Here is a 19,468-nt window from a genome sequence, read left to right as displayed (position 1 = left end):
TAAATGGACGGCTGAAAATTCATCCCTGTCATAATTCATGGATGTATTAAGTTAATTTACCAAAACACCCTATGCTCCAATTTTGGTATTTCTACAGCTCGCAGGTAGTTTTTGGGTAAACTTGAAGCTCTAAATGAGTAGTTTAACGTTTTGTTCCTTGTCTTCCACTGTGAATGGCAACCTACTAAAGCCGGTCCATCGGGGAAAATGCATATATTCTTATAATAAAGTGTCTGTTCTCAAACTAGTTGCTGCACGCCAACTGCTTGATGAAATTGCTAAAAGAGCAAGGGGTTCAGTTGCAGATTTGTATGTTACTGAATGTGTAGATAGAGCTGATATGGTTATGGAAAGCAATGGGAATTCCGATGTAACTGATGAGTTATTAGGAGAGTTTATGTTTGATTGTGCTAGCAATTACATGGATGAGGAATATGTAATTGATCAGTTGAGGTATTGTAGTAGTGAAGGAAGTTTTGAGCTTGGAAAATTATATCATGCTTTAATGATTAAGACGGGTATTTGGTTCGATAAGTTTGTAGCTACAGCCCTTCTTAATATGTATGCCAAGTGTGGTGAAATGGCAAGTGCTGAGATGATATTTGGTACGTTGTCTTACATTGATGTTGCTTCATGTAATAGCATGATTTGTGGGTATGTAAGCAATGGAATGGAATCTGAAGCCTTTGCTTACTTTGTCAAGATGGGTGATATTCTAGATATCGTGTCAAACCATTATACGTACTCGATATTGTTATCTGCTTGTGGGTCTGTTCAAGTAGGAAAACAGTTGCATGCTCAAATTATAAAATTGGACTTTATGTCCCTTACAGTGGTGGGGAATTCAGCTTTGACGATGTACATCAACTTCGGAATGATTGAGGAGGCTGTGAATTTGTTCGAAGGACTTGCTAATAAGAACCATATATCTTGGACTGCATATATATCTGGACTTTACCGTCAAAAGGCTTTCTATAAGGCATTGAAACAATTCTGTTTGATGAGAAAGAACAATACTGAACCTAATGAATACACCTACTCTGTGGCCCTTTCATGTGCAGCTTCTGCAGAATATCATGATTATGGTTGCGCACTTCATGCTCAGGTAATTAAAAATGGAATGATCTCAAAGGTATTTGTCGGGACTGCCATAATAGAGATGTACTCAAAATGTGCAGAACTGGGTAATGCTCGAAAACAGCTCAAGGAGATGGGACGCGTAGCATCTTGTGCATCATGGAATGCAGTGATAACCGGCCTTGTTCACAATGGTGAGGTTGGTTCCGGATTGGAGATGTTCCGTAAGATGCTAAATAATGATATTGCTTGTGATGAATATACATGTTCAGTTACTCTGAAGGCGTGCTCGTTACTGCCATCCCTTGAAATCTGCAGGCAGGTGCATTCTTGGGTAGTTAAGGGAATGTTTGGGGCAAACTTGCATGTGGCGAGTTCATTAATAGAAACATATGCACAATGCGGTAATTTAGAGGATGCTGAGAAGGTTTTCTATCTAACATCTGAACCAGATGGTGTGACATTTAATGCAATGATTAAAGCTTATTCACAGTATGGTAATCCAATGAACGCTATATTCTTGTTTGAAAAGATGGTGGAGAATGGAATATTACCAACGAGCTTCACTTTCCTTGCAGTCATTTCTGCTTGTAGCCATTGTGGTTTAGTTCAACAAGGGAAAGAGTTGTTTGAGTCTATGACTAGAGATTACGGAATATCTCCTGAAGCGAATCACTATAGCTGCATGGTTGACCTGCTGAGTAGATCAGGGCAGTTAGAGAATGCTCTCGAATTCATAAACAAGCTTCCAATTGAACCTAAGGCTCCAATCTGGAGACCATTTCTAGCAGGTTGCAGATTTCACGGTTCCCTTGAAATGGCAGAGATGGCAGCCAGTAAAATATTAGAGCATGACCCTGGTGATGCATCAGTTTATGTCACCCTCTCGAACATGTATGTTGAAGCAGGCAAGGTAAGGGATGCACTCAAACAAAGAGAGCTGATGAAGTCTAAGTCGGTCCAGAAGGAACCCGGTTGTAGCTGGTTGGAGGTGAATGCAAAGATTCATAGATTCTTTTCTGGTGATACAAGACATACAGATACGCCAAAACTATATTCGAGATTGGATAATCTGATGCAAAAGATTCAGAACAAAACAAGTCGAGAACTAGGTAAGGTTACGAAAGAGAAATGCTTATTTCACAGTGAACGGTTAGCAGTTTGCTTTGGACTATTGAACTTACCTAAGGGAACCACTATACGCGTATTCAAGAACATTAGGATCTGTTTGGACTGCCACATCACAATGAAGCATATCTCGAAGATTTCAAATCGAGAAATCATAATAAGAGATAACTACAGATTTCATCATTTTAAGCAGGGCTGCTGTTCTTGTGGGGATTTCTGGTGACACTGAAGACATGTAACTAGCTTGGTGATTACTTCTTTTCCTCTCTGTACATTGAGGTTGACATGCTACTTAGGTGCAACTCAAACACAAGGGAATCATCATCTGTGTAACCATTCTGAACATTGAAAAAGTTTGGGTTGACAAGGCGTAATGCCGCATGACCGTTTGTTTTTTAAAAGATGAGGCAGCAAAAAGATTGATGGTATTGATTGAAAAATAACTCTCAATATTTTTCTGAAGCATAGCAAAGCTTTAAATAACCTAGTTACAACAAAAAAATCTGCATAATTCGAAACTCAAAAATATCTCAACAAACTAAAACAATCTAATAAAAATTTAAAAGTCAAATCATCCTAAACCTAGGAAACTTAATTATTAGTTTTAAAAGAAAATTATTGCAGTTACTTAAAGCAATTTTCAACAGTACTCTTCATTTGTTTTAGTTGTTGCAATTTAAAAAAGTTGCTCCTCCTCAATTTCTAGAAAATAACCGATTTAATCGAACCATTGACACTCTAATATACAATGATAAATAAAACAAAATAACGTTTGAAATTATTTGCTGACATATTTCATATCTTTTAAATGTATTGTAATATGTAAATAAGAGGGAATTGCCCGAATGATAAGCACTCTCACTATCAACACGAAGTTGTGAGCAGGGGCGGATCTATGTGTGTCGGTAGGGGTGCCACGACACCTAGTGACCTCGGTTAAAACTCTGTGTATACATATGATTAACATATGTAGATGTATAACAAATTGATCAATTATTAAGCTTGCCACCTATTAACAAAAATTGTTGATGTTGCGACTGACAAAAGACTGAATCTGCCACACGGGTGTCGAGGGTTCGAAACCCCTATTCAATCCTTTTTTTTTGGTTTTTTCCTTTTTCCCCATTAATGTGCGTCACCGGCAAGGCTTCGGGGGTTTTCCCCCTTTAGTTCTTCCTTATTTCTATTATATTATTTATTAATCTACTTTACTATTTTTTGCTTTAATTAATTCTTACTTTTTTTAAAAAACTTTCTATTTCGCTAAGTATTAATCTCATGATATGAATTTTGCGTGTGTATCATATATTAATTAATGAGTACCAAATTTTGTTAAAATATTAATAAAAATATATTTAAATAGTATTTTAATAAAAAATAAATAATAAAGTTTTAAAATGATGTATATTATTATGTTAGAATTTTTTGAATTTAAAGGTTCTTTTGATATTTTACGTCGTGCTAAGTGAAACAATTGGGTTGAAGCTATAATTTATAAATATTTTTTCTCAACTATATATCTGCAATAACACATTGAGGCAATGAAATATGAATATAATAAAGTAATGGTATTAGATGATTTATAAAAGTTCGAATAATTTTGTCAAAGTTTTAGAGAATACTATCTCTTATTACTACAAAAAAAAATATTAAATTGTTTAGGTATCTTTAATATTAGAATATCTAAAAGAACAAATTACTAAATGTGTATATTTGATCAAGTTATTTATAAATATCGATAAATAGGAGAAACCGACCCATTTATCCTATTTAAACATGTGACACCCATAACCTCCAAATTCAGGATCCGTCTCTGATCGTGAATTGAGTCATCAAACGAGCAAAAGGGGTGGAAGCTCATTGAGAGGGGTTCAAAAAAGGAAAATTACTTATATACACAACTTAAGTTTCTTTCTTCTCCATTTTTCCCAACCTTTTTTAAATATTTCAAAAATCCCTTTTTTATCCCAATTCTTGAAACTTCCGGATACATAAGTGAAACCCACGTTTACCCACTTCCTTTTCAACTCCTTTTTTTCTCCCTAACACAGTTATCAAGTTGATTTCAAAACGATTCTCTCTCCAGTCAACCAATTTCAAACATCTAAATAGGTAGGGGTTGTCTTCTTCGTTGTTGTTTTATTCGAGTTCTTGTTTTTGTTCAAAGTTCTGTTTCTGATACATATGGATAAGGGTGCTTCGTTTAATATTGGGGTTACTCAACCAATTTCTTCTAATACTAATCGAATATATGATTCTGACGATGACAAATTGGCTGAAAACAAATCCAATTTTGCCCGACCCACTATAAATGAAGAAGAATCAAAATATTTCCAAATCGAACAAGGAAGCACCATCATCCTCAAAATCAAATGTTGTAAAAAAAACACCAAAAAGGAAGGAAAACAGCACCTCCAATCTCCAGGCCTTCACTGTCCAAAGTATGTGTTTTCGTACTTTTTTTTCAAATTGTCGTGTTTGATATGGTATTTGGTATGTTGGATCTGAACAAACTGATACATTAATTTGCATGTGCTATGGTATATAGGTTATTCGGAGCAAAAATGAAACATTGTTTTTCTAACACCCCAAAATTTTTTTGAACTAAGACTCGAACCATCTTTCATGGTGAGTAGGATTTTACCAAGGAATTTAAAATATCTTAAGTTAAGATCACTAGATATAGCACCTTGAGTTCCAAAAAGAATTAAAGAGAATTCATACAAGTCATTCCTAGGTTCTTCTAAGTTTTTGGTCAACTTAAAATGACCATAACCTTTAGTACATGATGAGTTAGGTGGCCTATAAGATATCCAATGAAAGTTCTTCAAATTATCTTTCCAACGCCACCGAATTTTCTAAATCTCGAGCTCGTATGAGGGAGATATGCCAGTTTGAAGTCGGGCTGTCCAATTAAGGAAAGTTACCCAAAAATATGAGGGGTGTTTTAGTCTTTTCCTTACTCAATCGGATTTAAGTGTTTTTAGTAATGTTTTAAAAGTCTAAACTGATTAGAAATAGTTTCATTCATCCCCAAAAGCGTTTAGGGTTTCAGAGAGAAGATTTAAGAGGAGAAAAAGTTCAAAGTTTCAAGCGTTCGTTCAAGAAATTCAAGATTTTGCCAAGAACCTAGTTCTTTGAGGTATGTAAGCTTCCATAGTGTTGGGTTCGTTCACCCACACGCCAGTCATGAGTTTATTTTTCGAATCTATCCATAAATATTGAGCAATTTAATTTCTTCATGAGTTCTTGAAGTTTCCTTATCGATTAAGCTTTAATGTAAGATTCTACTTGGGTCAACTTCAAATAACTATCTCTCTTATAATATAAAGAGTTATGTGAGTCATAGCCTATTAAATTAAAGGTATTTGAATATACTTTCCAACGCCACCAATTTTGCGTCAATCCAATTTCTGAGTAAAAGGTTATGACTATTTTAGTAACCTATACAGTGCTGTTACGAATTAGCCGACGGGAAAACATTAAAAAGTGTTGTTTTTGTTTTTTTACCTCCAAGAAAATCCTAAACGAATTTCTTGACTAAATAAAGGCTCAAAATAATCAGATTTTCATCTTTTAGTCCATCATTCCCTTCTCTCTCAAACCCTAGGGAAAAACCCTAAGGAAAAATCAAAGTAGAAGACTTCATTCAAGATTCTTTCAATCTTTTTCAAGATTCTTCTTCAAGGTAAGTTTTTCTCCAAGAATTCCATTCTTTCTAACTCAAGTTCCTCCATACAATTACGAATCACTTCTGAAAATAATAAATCTTGGCCATAGAGATTTCAAGAAACTAATTCAAGAATCTCAAGAAAGGGTTTCTTGATTGTTTACCTTCAAGCTAGAGTTTCAAGGCTTCTAATCAAGTTCTTCTTCAAGGTTCTTCGAGAACCTTGTATTTTCAAGTATGTAAGGCTATCATAGTGTTGGACTAGTTCTTCCTCATGCCTTACATCTACTTTCAAATCAATTAAAGAGAAATCTAGGATTCTACCCCTAGATTTGAGTATTCTTGAGCTAAGTTGATTTTGAGTTCTTGAATTCCCGATTCTTTTAAAAATGCTATTCCTAAGTATTGAGTTTCTATATTTTTATTGAGATCCTTGAGTTGACTTGTTCATGTCTATAATTCAATATGAATATAAATTTTGAGAAGTTTTTCAAAGCCAACCTTGAATTTTAAATTGAATTTTGAGGAAGTAAGTATGAAAATGAGAAGAGTCGTATACATGAGTTTCATATTGTTATTTAGACCCCTGAGTCGAGTCGTTCATGCCCATAAATTACGCATGAACTCCATCAGTTGAGTATCTTTGAGAGGATTAGTATCTTCAAGTTCTAAGTCTTGAGTACTGAGTTCCTAATCATTTTGGGATTATATTCCTAATCATGAGGCTACTACACGTTACTCATGAAGGTCCTTGAGTTGAGTAGTTCATGCCCATAATTTCGCTTGAACCCTGTGAGTCGAGCAGTCTAGAGATGAGTAGTATCATTGAGTCTTGAGTTCTGAGTACTGAGGTACTTTATTGTTATTAAGATCCCTGAGTTGAGTCGTTCATGTTCATAATTCCACATGAACCCTATGATTTGAGTTATAATTTTTTTAAAAAAACATTTTAAAGCCAACACTTAAGTTCTTAAATTGAGTTTTGAGAAAGAAAGATGAGTTTTGAGAAAAGAGTTTTTCTAAAACATGATTAGTATGACAATCGAGTATGCCATCAATGTATGAGCAGTATGGTATCTAGATATACCATCAATGTTTATGCAGTATGACTTCCCGAGTCATCAATGATCATATTATAATATGATTTTGAAATATTTTTGAGAAAGAGCAGAGTTGAGTTCAATTTCTTTAAAATGATATATGGGAACTAGGTATTCCCAATATTCAATCTTTTCACATTGAAGATGAGAGGAAACTGAGATTTTCAAAAGTGTTTTGAGCAGTTTGAGTATTCATCTCTTTTAAGAGAAAGATTTATGAGTAATAATCTCAAACCACAGAAAAAGTTATGTTTTTAAACATATGAGCTAATATATTGTGGGAGTAGTATTGAGCACCGATATGGGGAGAGTTTAGATAACTCACAGCCCCCATAAACCATGTAGCCAACGTGGGTAGAAAAGGCCACACTTTTTAGATGATTCCTTAATGCTTTTTAGCATAGACTAGTGGATCCACTTAGTGAGTAGGTATTATACCCTGGCAAAGTATAGGATAGCTCTGGCAGCGTGGCGAGACATTGTATCATCACATAGCTCATAGTGATAGTTGTCGGTTAGAAAAACTCCCACAGAGATATTTGTATTTTTATATACACAGAGTTTAGTTGTATTTTCATATACAAACAAAGTTTATATTGTATCCTTGCATACAAAATGAGTATATTGTATTCTTAAATACATTGAGTTGCTTTCTATTGTTTTAAAAGCTTTACATATATTGCATCTCTTATTGTTGCTTTATATTGAGTTGAGTATCCAGAGTTTGAGTACCAAGAGTCGAGTGTCTTATTATTGAGTTGAGTCTTATTTCACTGAGTTGAATATCTTATTATTGAGTTGAGTCTTATTTCACTGAGTTGAATATTTTATCTTTGAGTTTAGTATCTTATTCCTAAGTTGAGTTAGATGAGTGAGTTGAGAAGAGGTAAGTATGTTTATTTTTATCAAGTTCAAGTTTATGTTATGCTTTAGAATTCCCCTTACATGCTCGTACATTTCACGTACTGAGCCATTTATCCTGCATCATTTCATGATGCAAATACATGTATTTAGGGTCATCAACAGGCGCTTCGTTGATACCACATGCAGTTCGAGTTAGCTATAGTGAGACTCGTTACTTCATGAGGGTTCCACTTGTACTTTCAGTTATATCAGTTGTTAGGATGTTGTGGGTCTTGTCCCGACTTCTATCTTTGTCAGTTACAGGCTTCATAGATAGAAAGTAGAGTTTGAGAAGTCTGTTTCATTTATTTTATTAAATGTTTTAAAGACTTGAGTTGCCTATTGTTGGCTTGTTGAATATTTCATTTATATTCAGAGTAAATTATTTGAGTTAAAGCTTTGTATTTGAGTTTCATGAATTTTATTCAGTTTTTAAGCTTTTGTATGCTTGAGTTAGTCTTCCGCTTGTAGTCAATATGATGAGGGTTCGCTTGGGGACCAACAATGGTTCTCGAGTGCCGGACACGTCCAGGGTGTAGACTCGGGTCGTGACAGTTTTACATTACAGTGTTCTCATATTCATTTGGATACTAATCGATTTGTAAACGGTTGGTACATTAAAACCCTAATTTCAACATAATAATGAATAAGTGGTTGGATTGTATCATATAACGAAGTTCAATCTGAACTCTTGTATGTAATGTTCTCATTAATGTATCATATAACTTCTATATATTTGCTTTTGAAATTTGAATGAGTATATGATACATTTATTTTTTGTGCATCAATAAAACAAGGGGGATACATTGCTGTTTAAATTAGTTTTTTTCACATATATGCTTTATGTTTGTTTTGTATTTTTACTAATAGTTCGATTGTTGTATCAAATTTCAAATTTCATAGTTGGTCATTTGTTAGTTATATTCATAATATTGTATCATATACAATACACTATTTTCATAATATACAATAAAGCTTTGTTTGTGTTGATTTGATGTTTTTTATTCATGTATCATATACAATATAGAGTAGTCATGTTTCAAACTTGTTCTATTATGTATCAGTGAATGTTAGTCGTATTCATCTGCTTTAATATCCCAGATCATCAAAGGATTTTCAATCCCTACAGGATTACTATAGTATCTTGTAGACGGTGTTTACATTCTGATTAACTGTGATGGGCAGTTTCATTGGGTGTTGGCTGTTGTTGAACTGAAATAGAGGTTAATACGCGTATATGACTCTGCATTAGGCTAAAGGAAAAAAGTACATGCTGGCGAGATAAGAAAGTTGTCAAAAATGCTACCTTCTTACCTTCTCAACAGTGGATTCTTTGAAAAAACAAAGCGAACAAACTGGTCAGAACTTAATGCATATAAAGACAAAGAAATTGGTACACTTTTGGAGCCACAACATCCATTCAATGTTGAATGTGCCGAAGATATTATGCAACAAAGAAGTGATAACTTGTAAGTATTGTATCTTCTTGTTTTGATTCGTCTGTATAATTTATTTTTATAATTTATATTATGCATTGTTTGTAGAGACGGTGGGTTATATGTAGCTACATTTGTGGAGTTCTTGAGCGATCAAATTGATATGCCCCAAGATGATTTCCGTCTAGAGTATCTATGCAATAGATATGCAACATTGTTATGAAGATATGACATCGACAAGGTCAATGTTGGATACATCAGCGAAAATGATGATCTACCAAAGCCTAAAGGGTCAATCCACACCACCATTCGAAGAAGATTTGGTTCACATAAAGTAGTGATTAAGTATCTATGCATAGAAAATGTTTTTATTTTTTTTGTTTTTAAGACAATTTCACTTAAGTTTTAGAGTGTTTCTCTATAAACTTATTCATATTAATGTATTTTGTAATTTCTTAATTTTCATGTTTTCAATATATTGCTATTGATACATTATGTACCACTTTATTCTTAGAGTAGTAACCGTTGTTTTTCAAAAAAAAATTCTTCTTCAAATCGCTGATAAATATGAAAAATGCACTATCTTTTAGTCTTGTTTTGGAACAACGTATTTTTGATTATGAAGATATTGATTGGGCTAAACATAGATCTAAAAAACGTCACGATCCTTTAGTAATGACGAAGGTAAATATTGAAAAGTTGAAGAATGATGTCCCTTCATCTTTGAAAGCAAAGGTTGTTAAAACCCCCCAAAAAGAGGGTCGAAATTTTGCTCCCTCAATTTTTCGACCATCCTTACCTTAATATGTTTTATAGACACTATATCTAGTTTTAATAAGTATATGATACACACATTTTGTTGCATGTTCAATGAGTATCATGTTAAATGTTGTATCAATAAAAAATTATCTTATTTAACATGTTTCAGATACATTATATCTAGATTTAATAAGTATCTGATACAAACATCGTGTGTCATATTCATTGAGCATCATGTTTAATGAGTATTATGTTCAATCAGAAATGTATACAAGGTTGAAAATATTAACATGTCAATTTATTGTATCAGAAATTCATCATCTAATAGTAACTTGTAGTGTATATTAATATAACAATGGAAAATCTAAAAATCGAATTGATCTTTAATCGTAACTTAATGTATACAAAACATAACAATAATTCAAAAAAGATTTTATCAATCATCTTTCGGAAAGAAAGTACAAGTTCTTCGATTGTGACCTTCTTGTTCATAACTTTCACAACAATTTGTGTTTGTGCTTAGCTTTTCGTGTGAAATTTTTTCCTTCTTTTCCTTGGTCGTCTTGGCATCATTTTGTACCTATGTGGTAAGATAATTTCTTCCAAAACAAATTTTGGAATTGACCAATCATCCTTATCCGACATTGAAACCATTGTAACTTCATATGTGTTTGCTAATGCATTTGATTTGTAATAATCAGAGAATTAGGGATGTATATTTGTAACTTTTTTTTCCTGACAGAGGCCTTCAATTTTCACGAACAATCATCTGATAAACACACTAATACGTAGCTGCAATTTTAATAGATGCATTATAAAAGTTATTGTTTCATGTATCATTAAAAAAAAAATAGAGAAGAAAAATTAAATACTACATTCTAAATTGGATAATAAATACATTAAAAATGTATTCTCTTCATTGCTGATACATTAAAAAAAATAAAGAAATTCACATACTGATAATTTCAAAAAATATAAATTCACAACACACTCACTCTAACTGTATGGAGTTGTATCCAATAATTCGCATGTATAAAACTCATTTTTGTTTTCATTAATGTATTATTTGCATATATATCCTTTTACAAATTTAAAAATAAAAATAAATAAATCACATGTATTTGATACTTTATATAAACAACAAAATAGCTCACCAATCTGCAAACCTATTACATGCTAGTCTAATTAGTATTGTATCAAACTCTAACCATTAATGTATCATGTCTTATATATCAATATACAAATTTTAAAAAAATCAATAATTAAAATGGATAATGAATACATTAAAAATTAAAAGTAATTCAATTATTGATACATTTAAAATTCAGAATCACATGTACATGATACATGAAATTAAGTGCACACTAGCTATAATTGTATCAAGTTCTATCCAATAATTCACATGTATCAAGATAAAATTGTATCTATTTTTGTAGTCAGTAATGTATAATGGCACAAGGTATTTCGTCTAGTTGAAATTTCACATGTATCAAAGAACAATTGTGTGTGCACAAGGTATTCGCCTAGTTGAAATCTCCCACAATTACATATTTTTCGCTCAACGCTAACAATGTATCTTCTTTCAAGAATAACATTGTGTCACGACTTATGTATCAAAAATAAAAAATACTAATTCACAACTTAAGAACAAGACAGTATACTTACTTCAATACCTGAAGTATTGAATCATCAGTGTTGCAAATTCATTTTTCCAGACAATACAAGGCAAATTCTTTAGAATGATGAATAGCCGCCAGAACTACAAGTTCAGCTCGCTCAACTGTGACAATATCAAATAAGTCGCGCACATAAAACTTCTACTAATTATATTAAATTAATAAACCTGCAACTTATGGATAAAGATAATATCAAAGGAAAAGAATAGATTTTTGATGTATCTATTATCCAATTTAGATATAAAAATACCTTGGGTACCGTTTTCCCCAACTTCGACACAAGCAATTTCACCGGATGTAGCATCAAAGCAATGCATCTCTTCAGCCATCTTGTCTTTTGTATCAATGGAGAATTTGAGATTCTATTCAGCTGTAATGGCGGATTTTAGATTTACAAAAGAAATCGTTTGTCCAACAACTATTCCATCACTATTGTATCGTTCATAACTCAGATCGCTCACCCAAATTTTTGAATATCTCAACAAAATTGATATATTCATCATGTATAAGCAATGGTGGTCATCTATTTTGGATTTGTTTTGATTTGGGATAGATGGAGGAGAAGAAAATTTGAATTTTGAATTCTCTGAATCTGTTACAGATTGGAATAGATTGATATCAATCTGTTTTGCGTGATTCGTGGGACTGATAATTGATTTTATGTTTAGAATCCTTTTTAAGCGCAACAATCAAATTATTTTATGTAGCAGACGTTTTTTATCCGACTGAATATAATGTATCCGGAGGCTACAATTTTTAAGAAATTTTTGTAAAATAGAAAAGAATAGGAAAAATATGTAATTTAACCTTTACACTATGGAATTTATGTAATTTATACTTAAAAAAATGTGAGTAATGCAACATTTTTATTATTAATGATGACGTTGTCATTGGTAATTTGTTCAAGGTTTGCAATGGATCCTGAGCTAGTAGGATAGACCTTATCGTTTCATATGTTTCTTATTTGTCATCTTCTCCTGTAAGAAAATATGTACTTTTTCTTCTCCTCTCTTGATTTATAAAGACGCTTCTAGGTTGCATGTATAGTTTACACATGTGCTTCAGGTCTCTTTATAATTTATATTTTTTTCTCACAACTTTGTTAGTTTCCCTTTGTAAACAACTATATATGGTCATGCCCTTATGTCTACAATACCTTTTTGGTATTGTTGTTCGATGTCAAAAATATTTATTTTGAGAAAAAAAATAAATTACTTTTTTTAAAAAAGTTAAGCATTTGACAAATTAGAAAAACTGATTTTAAATGGAAGTAGAAGTAGGTTTTTTGTTGTTGGGAAGAAGCTAAAAAAAAAAAATTCTTAAAAAATAACAGAAGTAGAAAGTTATTTTTTTTTCAAGACTAAAATATCGCTTTTGTATATACATAGCTACCAATATATTCCTTGTTAATTAATTGACATATCTCATAAGTTTGGTTAAGTTTCATTTAAGAATTTTTTTATTTTTTATTTTATGTTTATAAGTTATTATTTTATATATTATATTACATATTATTTTGCAGAATCAAAAAAAGAAAGTGACAACAATATTTTTGCAAGATTAAAAAAATAAAAGAAATTAACAATAAAGATTTCAGCCCTCTCAAAAAAGGTTTAATATTGATTGAAATTTTGAATATGTGCACTTTAATTTACTAGAAATTAAAATTTCAATTAAAATTTTATAATAGATAATTAAAATAATTTATCTCTATAAAATAATTTTAATATTAAAAGCACAGTGATACTTGTCATTTTTTGTAATTTGACTCTCAAAAACATTTTTTTTAAAAAAATTAGTCAAACACAATTTACTTATCAAAAACACTTTACAAATGAATTATCCAAACCCAAATTATTTTTTTAAAAGCTTTTTTTTTTCAGAAAAATTATTTTTGAAAACTATTTCTAAATATAAGCAGTTTTGAGCAGTAATGTCACACATACTTTAAGTATGTTTAACCTTGAGTTATAACAATCACATTTTCGGGTATCCTCCCACAATAACTTGGCTTTTTTTCCATGAGATATAGTCGAGTGAAGTGTAGGTTCAATGGTTTTTTAATTTACGAAACAAACAATAAATTAATTGTCCACCAAGCTTTAAGATTCAGAGATTCTTTGTCTAATTTTTTTATTGTTCCATTCGAATTCTTTAATGCCTGTAGGGTCGTCCTCATGATCCTAACCCTTTCTTAGGTTTTCACCCTCCAGTTTTATAATTGTTTTGACAATTTTAGGATTTTATTCGACAGGGTGTTATATGGAGAAATTGTCCGCTTTTGATTCATCTTCTTTAATTTTTCACACCAATCCCCTTATCTTTGTCTCTGGTAATGATCACGTTATTTAGAATTTTCACTATCCTCGTTAGTATAGCTCTGATACTATAATAAATGGATTTTAAGTACTCTAACTTAACCTCAAAAGTGGATTAAGAGGTATTAGAGTCCATCACCTATTTGAAATCAAATATTGTAGTTAATTTTAAATTAAATTGTCGTAGCTTATTCTTTGTAACAAAGGATTATTCTTCCTTTAGAATAAGTATTAGATTAGGACTCTTATACTTATTGTCATTATGTACAAAATCTATAAATACAAAACAAATACGGCAGAGCTATAATCTGCTCTTATTTTCTCAAAAGCTTCTCATACTTATTCTTCATATGGTATCAGATTTGCCCTTCGATCCTATGGCCGATTCTCATAATTCCGGCAATCTGCTGTCCCTCGCAAAACAATCCAGTTCTTCCACCACTATCCAACTACCAAACCTTTCCCTCAAACTCAACACGAACAACTATTCCCTTTGGAAAGAAAACACCTTAGACATACTCAAAACCTTTTCTCTTGACTTCTTTGTTCTTGGTTTTAATCCTCCTCCAAAAATCATTACTGTCACCCCGAATTCAATCGCTACCGCTACAGATTCCTCTACCACCCAATCACAATCAGAAATTACTTCTCTGCCTATGAGGAATGGCGACACAGTGATCTTCTTATTCTAGTTTGGCTTCGTCAAATAAATTGTTATCCTCCTCTTGGTCACTTAACTCGAGCCACCTCCTCCCATGATGCTTGGACCAAAATAGAGTGTATGTTTCAGTCACAGACGCGTGCTCGAGTCATACAATTAAAATCTCAACTTCAAAACCTTTCTAAGGGCAATCTATCCATCCTAGAGTATTTTGAGAAAGAAACGTGCAATTATTGATTCTTTAGCAGAAAGTTTGTACGTTGTACAATATGACTTTATCTCTTTTATTTTTAATGGCCTTGATTTTTCGTATGGAATTTTCAAGGATGCATTTAATATGTGTTCTGGACTTGTCACTCCTGAAGAACTGTTTGGACTCCTTCTTCAAGAAGCAGAACGCTTAGCCGAAGAACTTCGCTCTACTACCATTAACATTCAATTTGGCTCCGCTCCTTCTCATGCTATGTTAACACAAAGTTCAACCTTTCTTCAACCCACCTACCCCTCAACACAAACCAATCTTCTATTCTTGGCCAGTCCCCGCTCTCTAATTATTTAGCCCACAATTCTTCAAATCATGTTCAATCTATGGTACCCCAGCAATATCCACATTCATCTTAGTTTAATAATCGTTCATCCAAGCGTCGTGTTCAATGTCAAATATGTGGTAAAACTAATCATGATGCTCGTAATTGCTAAAATCACTCCAATGAAAAAGATTTTCCACCAACAAGGCAACCACCGTCGCGGTCAACTCCCAAACAAGCACATCTTGCTTCTCCTTCAACTATTGTTGATCCTACCCGTGTCACGATCCAGACCGTCGTGATTGGCACCCACCCTAACCCTCATGTAACATCTAGCAATTTGAGATAGCTAGGAAGAAGATAAGAATTTGAAATAGTCATTTTTGGAAAGAATGAAAATCTAGAAATTTACTTAAGTTAGGAAAAAAGTGAGTTTTTGGTCAACTTCAAATGGTTGGAAAGATCATTCCAAGATCTTTCCAACACCGCCAAGATTGCGTAAATCTGAGTTCGTATGAGTGAAATACGCCTATTGGAGGTTGGGCTATTTAGATAAGGAAATGTCCAATCCGGATTTTTGAAGGGTACTTCAGTCTTTTCCTTATCCAATTAATTAAATTCGTTTTAGTGAATTAATTAAGGTTCTAAACTGAACTTGGTCAGTTTTACGCTTTTGAAAAAGAGTTGGAGTTTTAGAGAAGAGGAAAGAAGAGGAGAAAAGAGAAGGAGAAGCAAGGAAATCGTCAAGTTCGCCGAGTTTAGCTTGTGGATTTCGTCGGGGGTAAGCCCTACAAGGTATGTGAGATCATATAGCATTGGGTTAGTTTACCCACACGCCAATCATGATTTATTTCAGCGAATTTAAGTTCTTGAAAGCTTAGAAATTGAGTTCTTGATGGGTTTGTTGAAGTTCTATTAGATTATTGATTTGTTGAAATCGTTGAGGAGTTGTTTGATCTGAATCTATGATTTTAGGTTTGATTTTGGGTAGAATCTGATATACTTTGAACATTTAATCGATTCGAAGTGTTTGGGGAAAGAACCCATGGAGTTTAGAGGGTTTAGAGCTGGAAAACAAAGAAGAAATTTTGTTAGTCGAAATCTGGACATGCCTCCGCGTCGCGGACCCAGTCCCCAGAACTGAGAAAAATTGTTTCGCGGAGCGGAGCGGTCATGGACCATTCTACCTCAAAAGTTGTTTTTGAAACCAAAAATTAAAAATGTCTCCGCGTCGCGGACCCACCCTCAAATTTTGTTTTTTGGTCTTATCTTATGGTTAGCCATATAAAATCATTCCTAAACATCATGAGATCTTTTCAATCACAAATCACAATTCTTGAGTCCATAATTCAATTCAAGGACCAGTTAAGAGTCAAGTCAAGAGCAGTTAAAATCAAAGTCAAGAGAAGTTCTTAGAGTCTTCCAAAAGTCTTTTCCAAATGTTTTAACTTTGTTTTAAGACTTAAAGTTCAAGTTGAGTAAAGAGTAAAGATTAAAGCTCGAAGTTCATTTCTTCAAAAGTATATGGGGACTATGTATTCCCAAAGAGTTTAAAATGTTTTCACATATAAACAAGAAAGGAAACCTCGATTTCCAAAGAGCCTTCGGGCTAGTTTTCAAAAAAGAGTAAATGCTTTCATAATTAAGCAAGAGGGGAAACTTTGATTTCCAAGATAGCCTTTGAGCTAGGTTTTTGAGCAAGTATCTCAAATCACAGAAAGAAATATAATTTTAAACATAAAGAGTTAGTATCATATTTTGGGAGTAATATTGAGCACCGATATGGAGGAGCGTTCAGAGAACCCACAATTCTCATAAAACATGTAACCATCATGGGTAGAAAAGGGTTATAATTTTTAGATGAATCCTTTAATGCTTTTTAGCATAGACTAGTGGATCTACTTAGTGAGTTAGGTCCTATACTCTCGGCAAGGTATAAGATGGTCCTTGGCAGCGAGAGGTAAAGTGTTGTATCATCATTATAGCTCTTAAGTGATGGTTGTCGGTTAGAGAAACTCCCACATCAGTATTTTATATTTTTATATACATCAGTTTATTTGAATTTTTACATACATCTCAGAGTTGTATGTATCTTTACATACACACAAAGTTGACATCATGTTTTAAACAGTTTTTTTTATATTGCACTTGTTTTTAAATTATTTTATATTGAAATGAGTCTAGTTATGTTGAATTGCGGTGAACCATGTAAGCTCTTTAGTTCCTTTCAGATTCTTTTCAAGCTTAAGTTGTGTTTAGCATTCCAACTCGCATACTCGTACATTCTATGTACTGATGCCAGTTGGCCTGCATCGTCTTATGATGTAGACATAGGTAACTAGGATCAGCATCCAACACATCGTTGATCCAGGTGAGCTTCAGAGTTGTTGGTGAGCCTCCTTGCATTTCAGAGGATCCCTTTATTTTACTACTTTATCATTTTAGTTCATTAGGATTTCGTGGGCCTATCCCGACATCTATCTCAGTTGTTTTAAAGGCTTCATAGATAGTCAGTCAGATGTTAGTTCATTCATCATCTTTTTGTTATTGGCTTATGTTTAGATTTGAGTTGCCATTTTGGCTAAGTTAAATGTTTATTTTTAAAACATTATGCGTTTAGTTTGAGACATGTTAATTTATCTTGTATTTGGATTCTCTTTCTTATGTCTAAGTCTTCCACTGAATAAGTAAGCCAGGCCAAGGGTTTGCTTGGGGCCAATAATGGTTCTCGAATGCCAGTCTCGCCCACGGTGTAGGTTAGGGGCGTGACAAACTTGGTATCAGAGAACTGAGTTCAAGAGTCCTAGAGAGTCTATGAAGCCGTGTCTGTAGAGTCTTAGTTATCAGTGTGAATGGCGCCACATCTATAATTAGGAGGCTGCAACACTTAGGAAAATTCTCACTTCTTTCACACTCATTTTGTGCATTAGAGTTTGATCTCTAAAAAGTTTCCCTCTAATTCGTGCTTTCATTTTCAGATAATCATGCCTCCACGAAGAGCTGTCTGAGGTCCTCCTGCTAGGAGAAATGTCGAGGAACAAGGGGTACCTAATGCACCAGAAGTGCAACCCCAAGAAAAGGCCACCAATGCTGAATTTTGTGAAGCTATCCGGATGTTAAGTCAAGTTGTGACCCATCAAGATGGACAGAGAGATAATCGACAGGAAGTGGCTGATATTTTAAGGATCCGTGATTTTTTAAGGATGAACCCACCAAGATTCAGAGGTTCAAGTGTCATAGAGGATCCAAAGAACTTTGTTGAAGAGCTTCAGAATTTTTTTGAGATTATCCATGTTGTAGATGCTGAGAGGGTGGAACTAGCTGCATACCAAATGAAGGGTGTCACTAGAGTCTGGTTCGACCAATGGAAAAATAATAGGGCTGAGGGTGCGCCAATAGTGAGTTGGGTTGTGTTTGAGAGTGCTCTCATGGGACATTTCTTTCCCCGTGAGTTGCGAGAGGCAAAGATAAGAGAGTTTTTCTCACCCTTAATCCGGAGCCTATGAGTGTTCATGAGTACAGTCGGAAGTTCGCAGAACTTTCCTGCTATGCCCCGAAGATGGTTGCTGACATGAGGAGCATGATTAGTTTATTTGTTGCTGGGTTGTCTCGTCAGTCAAGTAAGGAAGGCAAGGCAGCGATGTTCATAGGGGATATAGACATAGCAAGGCAAATGATCCATGTGCAACAAGTTGAGGAGGATAAGCTGAAGGATAGAGAAGAGTTTAAGATTAAGAGGGCTAAGACATCAGGGAACGAGGTCAGGCAACAAAGAGTAGTGCGAACTGGTCTTCCTTCCAACAAAAACAGAAGGGACCTGCCCCATCATCTGCTAGTGCACCTGCACCTAAGAACAAAAGTGAGTACAATAGTCAAAATTCCCAGAGTTTCAGAGCTAAACCTGTCTATTCTCAAGGCAGTATAGCACAAAGGGGTAGTAAGCCTCCTGCATGTTCTAAGTGTGGCAAAAACCACTCAGGTATTTGTCGTAAGGGCTCTACTGGTTGTTTTAAGTGTGGTCAGAACGGTCAATTTATAAGGGAGTGTCCTGAGAACATGCAGTGTAATGGTAATAGGGGCAATAGGGCCTAGCTTCTTCAGTTGCTCCACCAGACAGAGTTCCACCTCAAGGAGCTACTTTAGGTATTGGCGAGGAAATAAACCGCTTATATGCTATCAATAGTCACCAAAAGCAAGAGAATTCACCAGATGT

The 19,468-nt window shown here is 33.7% G+C and overlaps 1 protein-coding gene across 1 annotated transcript; it reads left to right on the top strand.

The window, feature by feature from the left end:
• Positions 1 to 133: 133 nt before the first annotated feature.
• Positions 134 to 18,761, top strand: LOC125817113 (pentatricopeptide repeat-containing protein At3g05340-like). Its single transcript, XM_049496686.1, has 2 exons — positions 134 to 2,229; positions 18,278 to 18,761. Exons 1-2 carry the CDS (start codon positions 134 to 136, stop codon positions 18,759 to 18,761), a joined length of 2,580 nt encoding a protein of 859 aa, XP_049352643.1.
• Positions 18,762 to 19,468: the final 707 nt, after the last annotated feature.

Source organism: Solanum verrucosum, unplaced genomic scaffold (genome assembly GCF_900185275.1).
Source record: "Solanum verrucosum unplaced genomic scaffold, falcon-dt-bn FXZP01000094.1, whole genome shotgun sequence".
NCBI classification, from domain to species: Eukaryota; Viridiplantae; Streptophyta; class Magnoliopsida; order Solanales; family Solanaceae; genus Solanum; species Solanum verrucosum.
Note: the sequence above shows the minus strand (reverse complement) of the source record. Positions and strands in the feature narration are given on the sequence as shown.

Bases quoted from the DNA above. Each gene is read 5' to 3' on its own strand.
- LOC125817113 (XM_049496686.1), top strand. From the start codon at position 134: ATGAGTAGTTTAACGTTTTGTTCCTTGTCTTCCACTGTGAATGGCAAC. The intron at 2,230-18,277 runs GTTAGCAGTTTG...TCCTCCTGCTAG, and splicing joins TGCTTATTTCACAGTGAACG to GAGAAATGTCGAGGAACAAG.